At 38.1% G+C, this 16,942-nt stretch overlaps 1 protein-coding gene across 1 annotated transcript in view; it reads left to right on the forward strand.

Moving 5' to 3' along the window:
* Window positions 1-16,942, forward strand: part of celsr2 (cadherin, EGF LAG seven-pass G-type receptor 2) — a 44,659-nt gene that overhangs the window by 11,806 nt on the left and 15,911 nt on the right. The window contains exons 2-8 of the mRNA XM_051910532.1: window positions 344-1,033; window positions 8,592-8,814; window positions 11,872-11,987; window positions 14,152-14,240; window positions 15,285-15,442; window positions 15,518-15,681; window positions 15,763-15,888. Coding sequence (XP_051766492.1) covers window positions 344-1,033; window positions 8,592-8,814; window positions 11,872-11,987; window positions 14,152-14,240; window positions 15,285-15,442; window positions 15,518-15,681; window positions 15,763-15,888 — 1,566 coding nt within the window. The remainder of the gene's footprint in view (window positions 1-343; window positions 1,034-8,591; window positions 8,815-11,871; window positions 11,988-14,151; window positions 14,241-15,284; window positions 15,443-15,517; window positions 15,682-15,762; window positions 15,889-16,942) is intronic.

The following is a 16,942-nucleotide window of genomic DNA, read 5'->3' on the forward strand; positions in this document are numbered from 1 at the left end:
TGTTACCCTACAGTCAAACTACTAACAAAAGTGACTAATAACATTGAAGTGCAATGACTGAATCATAAAAACATTTTTGAACCAATTCATTTTGACCAAAAAAAATAGATTTCAGTGAACTGTCCAAATGAACTGATTCATTGAAGTAAATCATGCAAATGAACCAATTCATTTTAGTGAATCATCCAAATCAACCGATTCATTTAAGTGAAACATTCAAATTAAAATAAGTTCTTTCTGTGAACTTTTCCTTCCAGCTAGTATCATTGCTGTTTTTAGTTTGTTACTCCCCTGAAGATCTGCTGACTGATTCTGGTGATTGTTGATTCTTCTGTCTCTGCAGATGGTGTTCACTCTGTGTCAGCTCAGTGTCTGCTGCAGGTCACCGTCATCACCGACGAGATGCTCTCCAACAGCATCACACTGCGATTGGCCAACACGTCCCAGGAGCGCTTCCTCTCGCTCCTATTGGCTCAGTTCCTGGAGGGCGTGGCCCGCGTTCTCTCGGCGTCCCGTGAGGATGTGGTGGTCTTCAACATCCAGGACGACACGGACGTCAACGCCGGTATCCTGAACGTCAGCCTGTCCGTGGCCCTGCCGGGCGAGGGGTCGCGGGGTCACGGGGTCAGTCCAGCCCGGCTGGGTCGCAGCAGCGGAGGCGAGGTGGAGTTCTTCGGATCGGAGGAGCTGCAGGAGCGTCTGTATCTGAACCGCAGTCTGCTGGCGCAGATCTCCTCGCAGGAGGTGCTCCCGTTCGACGACAACATCTGCCTGCGGGAGCCGTGCGAGAACTACATGAAGTGCGTGTCCGTGCTGAAGTTCGACAGCCTGGCGCCGTTCGTGGCATCCGACACCATCCTGTTCCGCCCCATCCATCCGATTGCGGGGCTGCGGTGCCGCTGTCCGCTAGGCTTCACGGGCGACTACTGCGAGACGGAAATCGACCTGTGCTACTCCAAACCCTGCGGCGCTCACGGCGTCTGCCGCAGCCATGAGGGCGGCTTCACCTGCGAGTGTCTCCATGACTACACCGGTGAGACGGGGCGGAGCCTCTGCAAACACACACACACACACACACACACACCTCTCAGATTCTGATTAAACTCACACTTATAAATCATTCATGTTGTTCTCATAAGAGCACAATGAAAAGTTTATGAGGAATCACATTTATGAGGTATTTTTAGTTGCGTGTGTAGAGGTCATAATGTCTGTCTCTGCATAAGAAGCCCCTGCAGGTGTGTTTTGATTGCTCCAGTGCTCAGACCCTTATGAAGAGAAATGGCTTTATAATACAGTCACGTATTCAAACTTTACAGTGTCTCTCAGAACTGAGTTCAGCTCATGACCCGTTTGAGGATTTGTGCCCATCAAACACTCACTAATCACAGAGAATAATAGATGATTAGAGATGATATGACAGTGAGATCATCAGAGATATGAGATGTGACAATGAGAGATGAAATGTGATTAGGTCAGATGGTCAGTGATGAGATATTATGATCAGGGATGAGATGTGTTAATTAGATGCAATGTGATGGTCAGAGATTTGATATATCAAGAAGAAATGTGATGAGGTACGATGTTATGAGGTAAGATAAGATGATCAGAGATTAGATATTGGGATCAGGGATGGGATGTGATAATCAGATGAAATGTGATGGCCAGAGATGAGATGTTGTGATGATATATGAGATGTAATGAAGTAAGATAAGATGACCGGAGGTGAGATGTAATAATCAGATGAGATGTTATGAAAAGAGATAATGATCAGGGATGTGATGTGATGGTCGGAGATGAGATGTTGCAATCAGTGATGAGAATTGATAATCAGATGAAAGTTGTTGTGAGCAGAGATTAAATATGATTTTCAGATTAAATGTGATTAGGTAAGATGTTATGAGGTAAGATAAGATGACCAGAAATTACATTTGATCAGTGATGAGATGTGATAATGAGATGAAATGTAATTGGGTAAGATATTATGAGGGTAACATAAGATGATCAGAGATTAGATGTTATGATCAGGGATGGAATGTCATAATCCAATTGAATGTGATGATGTGAGGTATTATGATCAGGGATCAGATGTGATTGTCAGCTATGAGATGCTACAATCAGTGATGAGAGAGGATAATCAGGTGTTATGATCAGAAATGGGATGTGATAATCAGATGAGATGTTATGATCAGAGATTGGGTGTGATATTCATTTGAAATGTGATGAGGTTCAATGTTATGAGGTAAAATAAGATGATCAGAGATTAGATAAGATGATCAGAGATGAGACATGATGAGAGATGAGGTAATGAAGTGAGATACGATGATCAGAGGTGAGATGTAATAATCAGATGAGATGTCAAGATATGTGATGATCAGAGATGAGACGTTGTGATGAAAGATGAGATGTGATGAGGCAAGATGTTATGAAATGAGATAAGATGATGAGGTGAGATGTAATAATCAGATGAGATGTTACAATCAGTGATGAGAATAGTTATGATCAGAGATGAAATATGATTTTCAGATAAAATGTGATTAAGTAAGATGTTATGAGGTAAGGTAAGATGACCAGAAATTATATATGATTAGTGATGACATGTGATAATCAGATGAAATGTAATGAGGGTAACATAAGATGATCAGAGATTAGATGTTATGATCAGGGATGATGTGTGATAATCCAATCAGATGTGATGAGGTGAGATCTTATGATCAGAGATGAGAGATGATAATCAGATAAGATATGTTATGATCATAGATGAAATATGATTTTCTGATAAAAAGTGATTAGGTAAGATGTTATGAGGTAAGATAAGACGATCACAAATGTGATGTTGAGGGTTAAGATGTGATAATCAATGCAATGTGATGTCAGAGAGGACATGTTACAATCAGAGATGAGAGATGATAATCAGATTAGAAATGTTATGATCAGAGATGAAATATGATATTCATATGAAATGTGATTAGATAAGATGTTATGAGGTAAGATAAGATGATCGGAAATGAGATGATGAGGGTTGAGATGTAATAATCAGATGAAATTTGATGAGGTAAGATGTTATGAGGTAATATAAGATAATCAGAGATTAGATGTTATGATCAGGCATGAGATGTGATAATCAGATGAAATGTGATGGCCAGAGATGAGACGTTGTGATGAAATATGATGAGGTAAGATGTAATGAAGTGAGATAAGATGACCAGAGGTGAGATGTAATAATCAGATGTGATATTATAAAGTGAGATTATGATCAGCGATGAGATGTGATGGTCAGAGATGAGATGTTACAATCAGTGATAATCAGATGATATGATCAGAGATGAAATGTGATTTTCAGATGAAATGTGATTAGGTAAGATGTTATGAGGTTATGAAGATAAGATGATCAGAAATTATGTATGATCAGCAATGAGATGTGATAATCAGATGAAATGTGATGGCCAGAGATGAGACATGATGAGAGGTTAGATGTGATAATCAGATGAGATTTGATGAGGTGAGATTATGATCAGGGATAAGATGTGATGGTCAGAGATAAGATGCTACAGTCAGTGATTAGAATTGATAATCAGATGAAAGTTGTTATGATTGGAGATTAAATATGATTTCAGATGAAATGTGATTAGGTAGGATGTCATAAGGTAATATGAGATGATCAGAGATTAGATGTTGCAATCAGTGATGAGAGGTGATAATCAGATGAGAGGTTGTGATTATCAGATTAGATGTTATGATCAGGCATGAGATGTGATAATCAGATGCAATGTGATGTCAGAGATGATGACATGTTACAATCAAAGATGAGAGATGATAATCAGGTGTTATGATTAGATGAGAGGTTATGACCAGAGATTGGGTGTGATATTCATATGCAATGTGATGAGGTTCAATATTATGAGGTAAAATAAGATGATCAGAGATTAGATAAGATGATCAGGGATGGGATGTGATAATCAGATGAAATGTGATGGTCAGAGATGAGACATGATGAGAGATGAGGTAATGAAGTGAGATACGATGATCAGAGGTGAGATGTAATAATCAGATGAGATGTCAAGATATGTGATGATCAGAGATGAGACGTTGTGATGAAAGATGAGATGTGATGAGGCAAGATGTTATAAGATAAGATGATGAGGTGAGATGTAATAATCAGATGAGATGTTACAATCAGTGATGAGAATAGTTATGATCAGAGATGAAATATGATTTTCAGATAAAATGTGATTAAGTAAGATGTTATGAGGTAAGGTAAGATGACCAGAAATTATATATGATTAGTGATGACATGTGATAATCAGATGAAATGTAATGAGGGTAACATAAGATGATCAGAGATTAGATGTTATGATCAGGGATGATGTGTGATAATCCAATCAGATGTGATGAGGTGAGATCTTATGATCAGAGATGAGAGATGATAATCAGATAAGATATGTTATGATCATAGATGAAATATGATTTTCTGATAAAAAGTGATTAGGTAAGATGTTATGAGGTAAGATAAGACGATCACAAATGTGATGTTGAGGGTTAAGATGTGATAATCAATGCAATGTGATGTCAGAGATGACATGTTACAATCAGAGATGAGAGATGATAATCAGATTAGAAATTTTATGATCAGAGATGAAATATGATATTCATATGAAATGTGATTAGATAAGATGTTATGAGGTAAGATAAGATGATCGGAAATGAGATGATGAGGGTTGAGATGTAATAATCAGATGAAATGTGATGGCCAGAGATGAGACGTTGTGATGAAATATGATGAGGTAAGATGTAATGAAGTGAGATAAGATGACCAGAGGTGAGATGTAATAATCAGATGTGATATTATAAAGTGAGATTATGATCAGCGATGAGATGTGATGGTCAGAGATGAGATGTTACAATCAGTGATAATCAGATGATATGATCAGAGATGAAATGTGATTTTCAGATGAAATGTGATTAGGTAAGATGTTATGAGGTTATGAAGATAAGATGATCAGAAATTATGTATGATCAGTGATGAGATGTGATAATCAGATGAAATGTGATGGTCAGAGATGAGATGCTACAGTCAGTGATTAGAATTGATAATCAGATGAAAGTTGTTATGATTGGAGATTAAATATGATTTCAGATGAAATGTGATTAGGTAGGATGTCATGAGGTAATATGAGATGATCAGAGATTAGATGTTATGATCAGGGATGAGATGTTACAATCAGTGATGAGAGGTGATAACCAGGTGTTATGATCAGAAATGGGATGTGATAATCAGATGAGAGGTTATGACCAGAGATTGGGTGTGATATTCATATGCAATGTGATGAGGTTCAATGTTATGAGGTAAAATAAGATGACCAGAGATTAGATGTGATGATCAGGGATGGGATGTGATAATCAGGTGAAAATTGATGGTGAGAGATGAGATGTGATGAGGTAATGAAGTAAGATAAGATGCTAAGAGATGAGATGTAATAATAATCAGATGATATGTTATGAGATGTGATGATCAGAGATGTTATGATCAGGGATGAGATTAAATAAAGCAAGATTGCATGCCATGATTACAGATGTGATGACGAAAACTGAGATGTGATGTTGAAGTGATATGATCAGAGATAAGATGTGATGATGTTATTAGGTAAAGAAGAGATCAAATGAGATGAAATGAGGTGAGAGAAGATCTGATGAGTGGAGATGAACACCGCAAATATTGTTAGCTCATATGATGAATAATTTGCGATGTTCCTTGTTTGTGAGTCACTTTGGGTAAAAGTGTCTGCTAAATGAACACATTTAAATGTAAATGAGATGATGAGAACTGTGATGTGAGCAGCCGTGTGCTCTAAAAGACTCTTCAGTCAGAGATTTTCTCCTGTCAGAGATGTAATTAAAGAGATCAGATGAGGTTCTAACGTGTGCCAAGAACATGTTTGTCCTTCGAGAATCGTCTTATGAATGCAGTTCACAGGAAGTCAGGACTCTACCGTGATTGTCTCTGAATGTAGTATTGTAGATGAAGTGTCGTACAGCTCTTTTAACATGATATGCCCACACGTTATCATTACATAAGATCTGCTGAGTGCTGCGGTGTGTGTGGGCTGCTTCACAGAAGAGTGTTGTGTAGGTGTTCAGGTGTGTGGGAGCTTCAGCGTGTGTTTGTAGAGGAACCAACTGGATTATAAGCACTATGAACTGTCTCTCTCTCTCTCTCTTTCTGTCTTTCTCGCTCCTGCTGTCCTGCCAGCTGCTCCTCCTCTGAGTGTGTGTTTAATTCTGTGTTATTTAACATGTTTGTGAGCAGTGTGTTGGACAGAGAGACTCCTCTCATCTCATCTCTCATGAGATCTGTTCATTTTGGTAAGATGAATCATTTATACTGCTGCTGGAGAGAGAGAGAGAGAGCGTGGAGTAAAAGCTGTGTTAATAATTGATGTGATCTCTGTAGACCCTGAACACACTGAACTGATGTGATGATGGACTTCAGCTGCGGTTTGTTCAGGTCATGAATCACGATACTGTCTTTTCAGCAGTGATAATGTATCTTCTGCTGTATTATGACCACAACGAGTGACTGAGACAATAATCGCACACATAGAATCATTCAAGATGATTCATTTTAGTGAATCACTTTAAACGAACAGTTACAAATGATTCGTTTGAATATCAGTCCACTACATTCTGTTCAGCATTTTAAATGAACGTTTAGTCAACATGGACTTTCTTAACACTCGTTTTTGCTCTTATTGTGAACGATTCGCCAGTGATGTTGTTTATGTAGACTTTAAATACAGCTGTTCAATTCAATTAAAATGAATAAATGATTTCTACTTTTAATCACACACATTCATAAAATGTCTCCAACTCAAGACTGATTCATTTTAGTGAATAATTTTGTACAAACGCTTTCAAAGATGAATCAAAATAGACTCTGTTTACTTTTTTAACATGTTCCTGCTCTTATTGTGAACGATTCACCAGTGATGCTATTCATTTTGACTTTAAATACTGCTGTTTAATTCAGTTATATGAAATTATTTCTACTTTTATTAATCACACATATTCTAACTCATTTTGTATCAATGATTAAATGATTCATTTGAGTCATTGCTCAAAATTGAACCCAATATGTCTTTTTGTAATGAACATTTAATCAATATGAATCAGAATCAACACAATGTGAACGATTCATCAGTGATGTTATTAATTTTGACTTTAAATACTGTGGTTTAATTCAGTTACATGAAATGATTTATACTTTTATTTAGTGTAAATGTATATATTCAAGTTTAATATTGTTTTATGCCACATACATTAATGAATAATATAAGTTGATAATTATATTTATATATAAATACTGCCGCTTTAAATAACTTAAAATAACTAGCTACCTTTTCTTAGTAGCTTGTAGTGTAGTTAACTACTTTTTTAAGTACTTCTTTGTTTCACAGATGCTGGTTTCTCATCATTGAGCTTGTAACTGAAGAAAGAGCGTCAGGTCATTAGTCACTTGATAATGGATGTAAACGAGAGTTTAACGACGCTGACCCTGAACTGACCGTGACTGTGGCTCGGTTCGTGTGCGTCAGGTTCACGCAGAACTTCTCCGAGGATCATGTCGAGTGTGTGTATGAATATGGATGAGCTCTTTGATGTGGAGACCGTATTTAAAGCTCTGACCTCGTTTCCCATCAAAGACCTTCTGCGAGCGAACGAGAGAATCCGACACACACCGCATCAATATTTCATCACAAACTGAGGAAAAGTGTGTGTGTGTGTGTGTGTGAACAGGAAGATGGTGCGACTGGCACACACACACAAATGTTTCCGTTATGATGAGTGTGACGAATCGTCTTTTGTGTGTTGAACAGTGTCAGCTTTGTTTTTCACAACGACACACACACACACACACACACACACACACACGTTCGTCTTCCTCTACGTCTCTGTATTTTTACCTCCATCCTTAAGAAAGAAAATCACAAGTGAAATCTCTTTAGTGTGTCGGTTGTTTCTCTTTGACAGTAATATTGAGATCAAATTGAGAATTTTGCCAAAGTATCTTGATGTTTCTCTTGAGAAAAAGACTAAATTAATATCATTAAACCTCTTCAGCATCTCCATTGTTTCTCTTAGACAGTAATGAGATAAAACTGAGATCAAATTGAGACGTTTGCTGAAGTTTTGCTTGAGAAAAAGACTTTTATGTTTGATTTATTGTATGTGTTAAATTATTTTTATTATAAGATTGTCTCGATTGTTTCTCCTGGAGATGAAATTGAGATTTGTAAAGTCTCAGATGTTTCATCTGAGAAAACAACTCTCGTGTGTCTCCTAGTTTGAGAAGAGATCTCAACAACGTCTCAAACTGTGCTCAAGTCTCAATCGAACATCAGAGATCTCAATCTGAACTCAAACTTTTCCAAATGATCTTTAGAAATTCTCCCATTCTCCCATTGGGTCTGATTCAGGAGAAACATCCGAGACAAAGTTGACTCTTCAATGAAGTGTAACTGAGACCCACATGAGCAATAAAATGTGTTTGTGTGTTCAAAGACCAGACTAAACTCTTTCCGTCTGTCTGTCAGGTGAGCGGTGTGAGATCTCGTCACGCTCCGGCCGCTGCGCCGATGGCGTGTGTAAGAACGGCGGGACGTGTCTCAACCTGCTGGTGGGCGGCTTCAGGTGCGAGTGTCCGTCCGGAGGCTTCGAGAAGCCCTTCTGTCTCATGAGCTCCAGGAACTTCCCGCCGCAGACCTTCGTCACCTTCAAGGGCCTTCGGCAGCGCTTCCACTTCACGCTCTCACTGTCGTGAGTATTCACCGATGAAGCCGTCAGCCGTGTTTGTTCATTAGTCAGTGGTTAACGAAGCTCGTTCTTCTGGATGTTTGCTGGGAGCGTTATATAAACCTTATTCAGCACTATTTGTCGCAAATATTTTCATCCCGGAACGTCAGCGCCGGCCCCCAGGTCGTGTTGATCTGTCAGTCTCCAATGGGAAAACAGATGCGCTGTCCGGATGCTCTGCTTTGCTCTTTTCTTTCTCTCATTCTCTCACTCTTGTTTGCTGATGAATGCTCTGTCAGTCGGCTGTTTAGCGACTGTATAGACTGTGTGTTTTGCTCAGAGACGTCCGGGACTGATGAGGGCTTTTTACATGGGTTGCTCGGCGCTGAGGGGCGAATCTCGGGTGTTTTCTGAAGGTTCAAAGGGTCATATTGTGAGTTTCCAGGACTCAAAACTCTCCAGAAACATCCAAAATGAACATGCTGGCATCAGTCGAAACATTAAAAAACCTGTTTATACCAAGAGCGATAACTATAAAGATAACGATAATTTTAGTGCGATATTGTTGGTTATTATGGACCATTCCTCAGAATTGGTGTAAACTGCTGTCCCACAACCAAAAAACACATTAAAAAGCATTTAAGTATTCAAATGTTACATGTTTACTAAGATCATTCTATTATCTACTGAATCCCACAATAATATTTAAAATATCAGTAAGATTAATATATATAAAATCATCATTTATTGGCTACTTTCAATTAGGAGGTGTCTGTCCCGAACCCCTAAATTTCAACTTGGGAAAATATTGTGAAATATTGTTGTTTTAAAAATTATATTTTGGATTATTATTTTTAAAAAGTGAAGTTAAAAAAATATTTATTTTATATTTTATTTTTAAATCATGAAACTTTATGCAAAAAAATGTGTCCCTCATGTTCATGTCACTACTGAAACAGTGTGTGTTTTTCATTTTCATTTCAGACTGATTTTAACACACTTCTACATTTCTGATCAGGAAATATTCCTGTGTCTCTCCCTCTCATCCCTCTCTTTCACAGTAGATAGGTCCGTCATTCTGAGTTAAATGTGTTCAGAAGTCTGAAAATCTGTGTGGAACTTTAAGAACGTCACTAACAAACACCTTTTTCTGCAATTAAGCAAACTTTTTGGGGTGTTATTCCATTAAATTTAGTTTTTATGTGTTCAGAACTGTGCTAGCTGACCATGTGCTGATTAGCATCTTTGAGCGGCTCAAAAGTGTCTAAAATTGTCACTACCGAAACTTCACCACATGTTTCGGTTGTGGCTGTTTCGGTAGTGACATCATTGTTTTGGTAGTGACAAAAGGGAACATATAATCATTTATTTGGGGGAAATAAACAAAATTTTAGTACAGTTATGCAAATCATTAGTATTTTAATATGTTTTAGTATGTGAGTTAAATCCTGTCATGTGATGTGGTCACTACCAACACATACTGTCACTACCGTAAATGTGCAGTCACGACCGACACATGGGATGTTTTGTCAAAAATAAAGTATATTGAATGATCAACTAAGATGTTATTATAGTGTTTGGTTCAATGTTTATTCAAACTAATGAATCCTTCACTTTGAAATCAGTTTGATAAACTTTATGACTTTTACAAAGAAAGATTGGATTCAAAATACAGCAAATCTCATAAATTACACTTGAAATATTGTTAAAATTGTAATTGTTATTGATTTACCTGTGAAAACATTTTTTTAAAAATATATTCACAAGGTAGATGTGAAGAAAATCTTAATAGGTCAATGTAACCCTTCTTATTAAATTATTTATTATTGTGTTTCGGTAGTGACAAATTTGGGGAAAGGAAAAATATTCCAGAACTTTCTGAAAATACAACATGAGAATTAACTGTACAATTACTAGAAATGTGTATATTGGATATTATACAATTTGCATACATACAAAATTTGTGAGAAAGACACACGTTTTGAAATTCTGATTGGCTGTCAATTTTTATCATTCATCAGCTGGAAAAAAATCGCTCTGAGAGATTCCAGTGATATCGTTACAGTTGCTGTGGACTCATTGGGAACAAATGACATGTCTGAACGAGCCCAGTAACAGTGTGTGAGATGAAGCAGGATTTGGGGTGATGCTGAAGGAGAAATGAAGGGTGTGTGTGTCTCTGGAGATGTGATTATTCTCCTCAGTAACCAGGTCAACAGCACTAAACCCCACGGCTAAACCACAGAACCATCAGATACACTCGCTCTGTCTCGCAGATCTCAAATACATATATATATATTTGTTATAATAATGGTACTAATTCTGGGTGCAAAAATGAAATTAAATAGGATTATTCCACAAAAGATGGATAAGCATTAAAAATAGTGATCTTTTAATATTGTTTATATTTCTCTCATTACATTTACATTGTTTAGCAGATGACGAGCGTCTCTCGTGTGTCTGTCGCTGTTTCTTCTGCTCTGGGTTTTCAGGATTTATCTGCAGTTTAATAATAACAATGTCAGGGTTGTGTTTGTTTGATTCTGTCTATTTTCGCTCATGTTCCCTGCTGCTGCTCGCTGACCTACTTTAACTTTATAAATGTGAGGCGGATACCTGTGATGATCTGCTGCAGTCACCGCGGCAACACACTGAACGACTGACTGCTCTTCACTGTTCATTAATGGTGTTTAATAACTCAGTCGTTACTGGAACTAGTGCTGATAGTGAGACCAGAAGATCACAGACTAGCAACCACTTAGAACACTCAAGAAACCGCATAGCAACCACTCAGAACACCTTAGCAACCACATAGCAACGCCCTAGCAACCACTCATTGTAGCAGTTCTGCACGCATGTTTCCTTCAATGAATGTGTGTGTGTGTGTGTGTGTTTAATCTACTGATGTTCCTACAGCAGAAACACTGAGTTTAATCTGTACTGACATGATTTGACTGATAATGGGAATGATGGACATAAAGATGTATCCACACACACACACATATGCATACACACACACACACACATCATTATAAGTCTGATTTGGTAATCCTCTGTAACCGTCATGTTTCTGTTCTCCAGGTTTGCGACTCGAGAGCCCAACGGTCTGCTGCTGTATAACGGACGCTTCAACGAGAAACACGACTTCATCTCTCTGGAGATAGTTAACGAACAGATCCAGCTTACGTTCTCCGCAGGTAAATGGAATAAACATAAAAAAGGTTATTGCAACTTTTTATCTAGCAATTCTGACTGTTTTCTCAGAATTACGATATAAACCTGCATTAACTAGCTAAACCATTTAATGCTTTGTAAGTAATTAGCAAGATTTTAAAATCTATACAATGTTTAACAGGAAGCCAATGCAGTGTTGACAGAACTGGGCTAATATGGTCATACTTCCTGGTTCTAGTAAGAACTCGTTTTGGACCAGCTGGAGTTTGTTTATCAAGCGAGCGGGGCAACCACCCAGTAGAGCGTTACAGTAATCTAGCCTTGAGGTCATGAACGCATGAACTAACTCTTCTGCATTTGTCATTGAGAGCATATGTCGTAGTTTAGATATATTTTTAAGATGGAAGAATGTGGTTTTACAGATGCTAGAAACATGGCCTTCAAATGAAAGATTGGTATCAAAGAGCACACCCAGGTTCCTAAGTGACGACGAAGACTTAACAGAGCAGCCATCAAGTGTTAGACAGTATTCTAGGTTATTACGTGAAGAAGTTTTTGGTACAAAAATTTGAATCTCTGTTTTTTCTGAATTTAGTAGTAGGAAATTACTGGTCATCCAATGTTTTATATCAGCTATGCATTCCGTTAATTTTGTGAATTGGTAAGTTTCGTCAGGGCGCGAAGAAATATAGAGCTGAGTATCATCAGCATAACAGTGATATCTCCCAAGGGTAGCATGTACAGAGTGAACAGCAACGGTCCTAGTACTGAGCCTTGTGGTACTCCATATTGAACTTGTGATTGATATGACATGTCTTTGTTTACTACTACAAACTGATAACGGTCAGATAAGTATGATTTGAACCATGACAGGGCAATTCCACTAATGCCAACATAATTTTCAAGCCTGTTTAAAAGAATATTGTGATCAATAGTGTCAAATGCAGCACTAAGATCCAGTAACACTAATAGAGAGATACAACCACGATCTGATGATAAGAGCAAATCATTAGTAACTCTAATGAGAGCAGTCTCAGTACTATGGTACGGTCTAAATCCTGACTGGAAATCCTCACAGATACCATTTCTTTCTAAAAAGGAACATAGCTGTGATGATACTGCCTTTTCTAGTATTTTTGACAGAAAAGTGAGATTTGAGATCGGCCTGTAATTGACTAATTCTCTAGGATCAAGTTGTGTTTTTTTAATAAGAGGTTTAATAATAGCCAGCTTGAAAGTTTTAGGTACGTATCCTAGTGATAAAGATGAATTAACGATATTAAGAAGAGGATCTATGACCTCTGGAAGCATTTCTTTCAATAGCTTAGTTGGTATAGGGTCTAACATACATGTTGTTGATTTTGATGATTTAATAATTTTAGACAATTCTTCCTCTCCTAAAGCAGTGAATGAATTTAATTTTTCCTCAGGGACACTACAATGCACTGTCTGACGCGATACTGTAGTAAACGGATGCATGGTTATAATTTTCTCTCTAATATTGTCAATCTTGCAAGTAAAGAAGTTCATAAAGTCATTACTGCTGTGCTCTTTGGAAACATCAGAAATTGAAGCTCTATTTCTCGTTAATTTAGCCACTGTATCAAATAAATACCTAGGGTTGTGTTTATTTTCTTCTAAGAGAGTCAAAAAGTATGCAGATCTAGCAGTTTTTAGGACCTTTCTATATGCAGTAACACTATCTTTCCATGAAATGCGAAAAAACTTCTAGTTTTGTTTTCTTCCAGCTGCACTCCATTTTTCTGGCTGCTCTCTTAAGGGCCCGAGTGTGCTCGTTGTACCATGGCATTGGACAAATTTCCTTAATCTTCTTTAAGCACAAAGGAGCAACTGAGTCTAATGTGCTGGAAAAGAGAGAGTCAATAGTTTCTGTTGCAATATCGAGGTCTTCTAAGCTATCTAATATGCTGAGGAGATGAAACTGATCAGAAAGATTATTTATAAAGCAATCTTTAGTGGTAGAAGTGATGGTTCTACCATATTTGTAACAAGGACCCAGAAGCTCATAACTTATTGGTCGTCAGTTTTTCCACAGAGCAATAAATTCATCCATTCATCTTCAGATCTTTAATGTGTGTCAGTTTAATCAGCCCTGAAGTTCATTAAGAATCTGCATATGAATGTATTTATATGATGTAACAACGTCGTGATCTTTTCCCCCTGTAGGCGAGACGAAGACGACGGTGTCTCCCTTCATCACGGGTGGAGTCAGTGACGGCCGCTGGCACACGGCACACGTGCACTACTACAACAAGGTGAGAGAGACAGGATGTGACATCATGAGGAGGATGAGAGACTTGTACATGATCTGTTGGCCTCGGGGTTGCGTGTATGAAATATAGGACAGATTCTGTGTGTGTGTGTGTGTGTGTGTGTGACCTCATGCATTGTGTTCAACTCCTTTAAGACAACACACACACACACACACACACACACACACATACAAATAATGGGGTCAGAGGTCAGTAGAGGCGTTTTCTTTCATTCGTAAATGCTTGTTTTTCATGATGTCTGTGAATGTGATTCATCATCACCATCATCACATTTTATAGAATAAAACTATTGAATTCAACCTAAGTTTTGCTTTTATAAGAATTAAAATCTAATGTGTCACAGTCACTTCACCTTTTAAATGTGATGCTTTGATCTTGATGACATCGTATATGACATCATAAAGAGTCAGCTAATGAGCACAATGATCATTCTTACAAAGGAAATAACAAAAAAATACTGGAATCAGTCTCAGGATTGTGTGTGTGTATGTGGGGGTGTGTGTGTGTGTGTATGTGTGTGTCAGTGAGTGTGACCTGCCCAGCGGGGTCAGTCTGAAAGGGGTCGTGACCTCTCCGTGATGAGATCATTCATTAAGTGAGGTTCTCGTTCTGTCTGTTCATGTTCGTTCGAGTGGAATCAGATGACGGTTCGAACTCCATGAGACGCTGGACAGATAAAAAATACACCATAGATGAAGTCTGTCTGACTTGATTTATTATTTTATATTAATATTGTTCATAAGTATTAATTATTTTAATATATAGAATAATTATAATTATTTTTTGTGTATATATATATATATATATATATATATATATAGTACAAAGCAATTATAATTATTATATATATTATTACCTAAATTACTGTATATTATTTAAGATGCTAAACAGATAAAAATACATCACAGATGAAGATGAAGCTCATCACACGTCTGTCTGTCTGTGGTGTATTTTTATCTGAAATTCTCTGGCATCTGGATGGTTGTGTTTGATGCTGCTGCTCTCTGATCTTCCCGTCTCTCTCAGCCCGTCCTGAACCGCGCCGGTCTTCCTCAGGGTCCCTCCGATCAGAAGGTCGTCGTAGTAACAGTGGACAACTGCGACACGTCTGTGTCGCTGCGCTTCGGTCACATGATCGGAAACTACTCGTGCTCCGCCCAGGGCAGCCAATCAGGATCCAAGAAGTAAGAGCGTGTTTGTGATGTCACGGGATGAACGATGATCTTTTGCAAATTCTTACTTCAGCGTTCACTGCGCAGGTCTCTGGATCTGACGGGTCCGCTGCTTCTGGGTGGCGTTCCCAAACTCCCGGAAGAGTTTCCCGTCCGGAGCCGGCAGTTCATCGGCTGCATGAAGGACCTGCGCATCGACGAGAAACACATTGACATGGCGGGATTCATCGCGAATAACGGAACGCTAGCCGGTGAGGCGCTATTGATGTTTTATCGCAATTACCGTGATGGAGAGTTCCCATAATGTGCGTATGATGTGGCTGTTTTCCCAGGATGCTCAGCAAAGCGTCACTTCTGCAGTAACAACCCATGTCTGAACGGCGGCAGCTGCGTGAATCTGTGGGGTTCGTTCCGATGCGACTGCGCACTGGGCTTCGGAGGACGCAACTGCGAGAAAGGTGAGCGGAGATGAGCGTCGACTGTTATACTATAACGATAAAGATAAAGTAAATCATTCTAAATGTAAAAGAATAACAGACTCCACACCACAACAATAACGATAATGACACAAACTGCAGTGTGCGCTTATAACAAACTGAACAATATCATCTTTTGGTGTATTGTCCCCTGGTGTGGATGCTAATATAGTTATTGTTATAGTTATCGTCCGCTGGTGTGGATGCTAATATAGTTATCGTTATAGTTATCGTTCGCTGGAGTGTATGCTAATATAGTTATCGTTATAGTTATCGTTCGCTGGAGTGTATGCTAATATAGTTATCGTTATAGTTATCGTTCGCTGGTGTGGATGCTAATATAGTTATCGTTATAGTTATCGTTCGCTGGAGTGTATGCTAATATAGTTATCGTTATAGTTATCGTTCGCTGGTGTGGATGCTAATATATATTTATCGTTATAGTTATCGTTCGCTGGAGTGTATGCTAATATAGTTATCATTATAGTTATCGTTATAGTTACTGTCCATTGGAGTGTATGCTAATATAGTTATCGCTATAGTTATCGTTCGCTGATGTGGATGCTAATATATATTTATCGTTATAGTTATCGTTCGCTGGTGTGGATGCTAATATAGTTATCGTTATAGTTATCGTTCGCTGGAGTGTATGCTAATATAGTTATCGTTATAGTTATCGTTCGCTGGTGTGTATGCTAATATAGTTATCGATATAGTTATCGTTCGCTGGTGTAGATGCTAATATAGTTATCGTTATAGTTATCGTTCGCTGGTGTGGATGCTAATATAGTTATCATTATAGTTATCGTTCGCTGGTGTGGATGCTAATATAGTTATCATTATAGTTATCGTTCGCTGGTGTGGATGCTAATATAGTTATCGCTATAGTTATCGTTCGCTGGTGTGGATGCTAATATAGTTATCGTTATAGTTATCGTTCGCTGGTGTGGATGCTAATATAGTTATCGTTATAGTTATCGTTCGCTGGTGTGGATGCTAATATAGTTATCGTTATAGTTATCGTTCGCTGGTGTGG

The sequence above is a fragment of the Ctenopharyngodon idella genome, chromosome 10, assembly GCF_019924925.1.
Source record: "Ctenopharyngodon idella isolate HZGC_01 chromosome 10, HZGC01, whole genome shotgun sequence".
Taxonomy (NCBI): domain Eukaryota; kingdom Metazoa; phylum Chordata; class Actinopteri; order Cypriniformes; family Xenocyprididae; genus Ctenopharyngodon; species Ctenopharyngodon idella.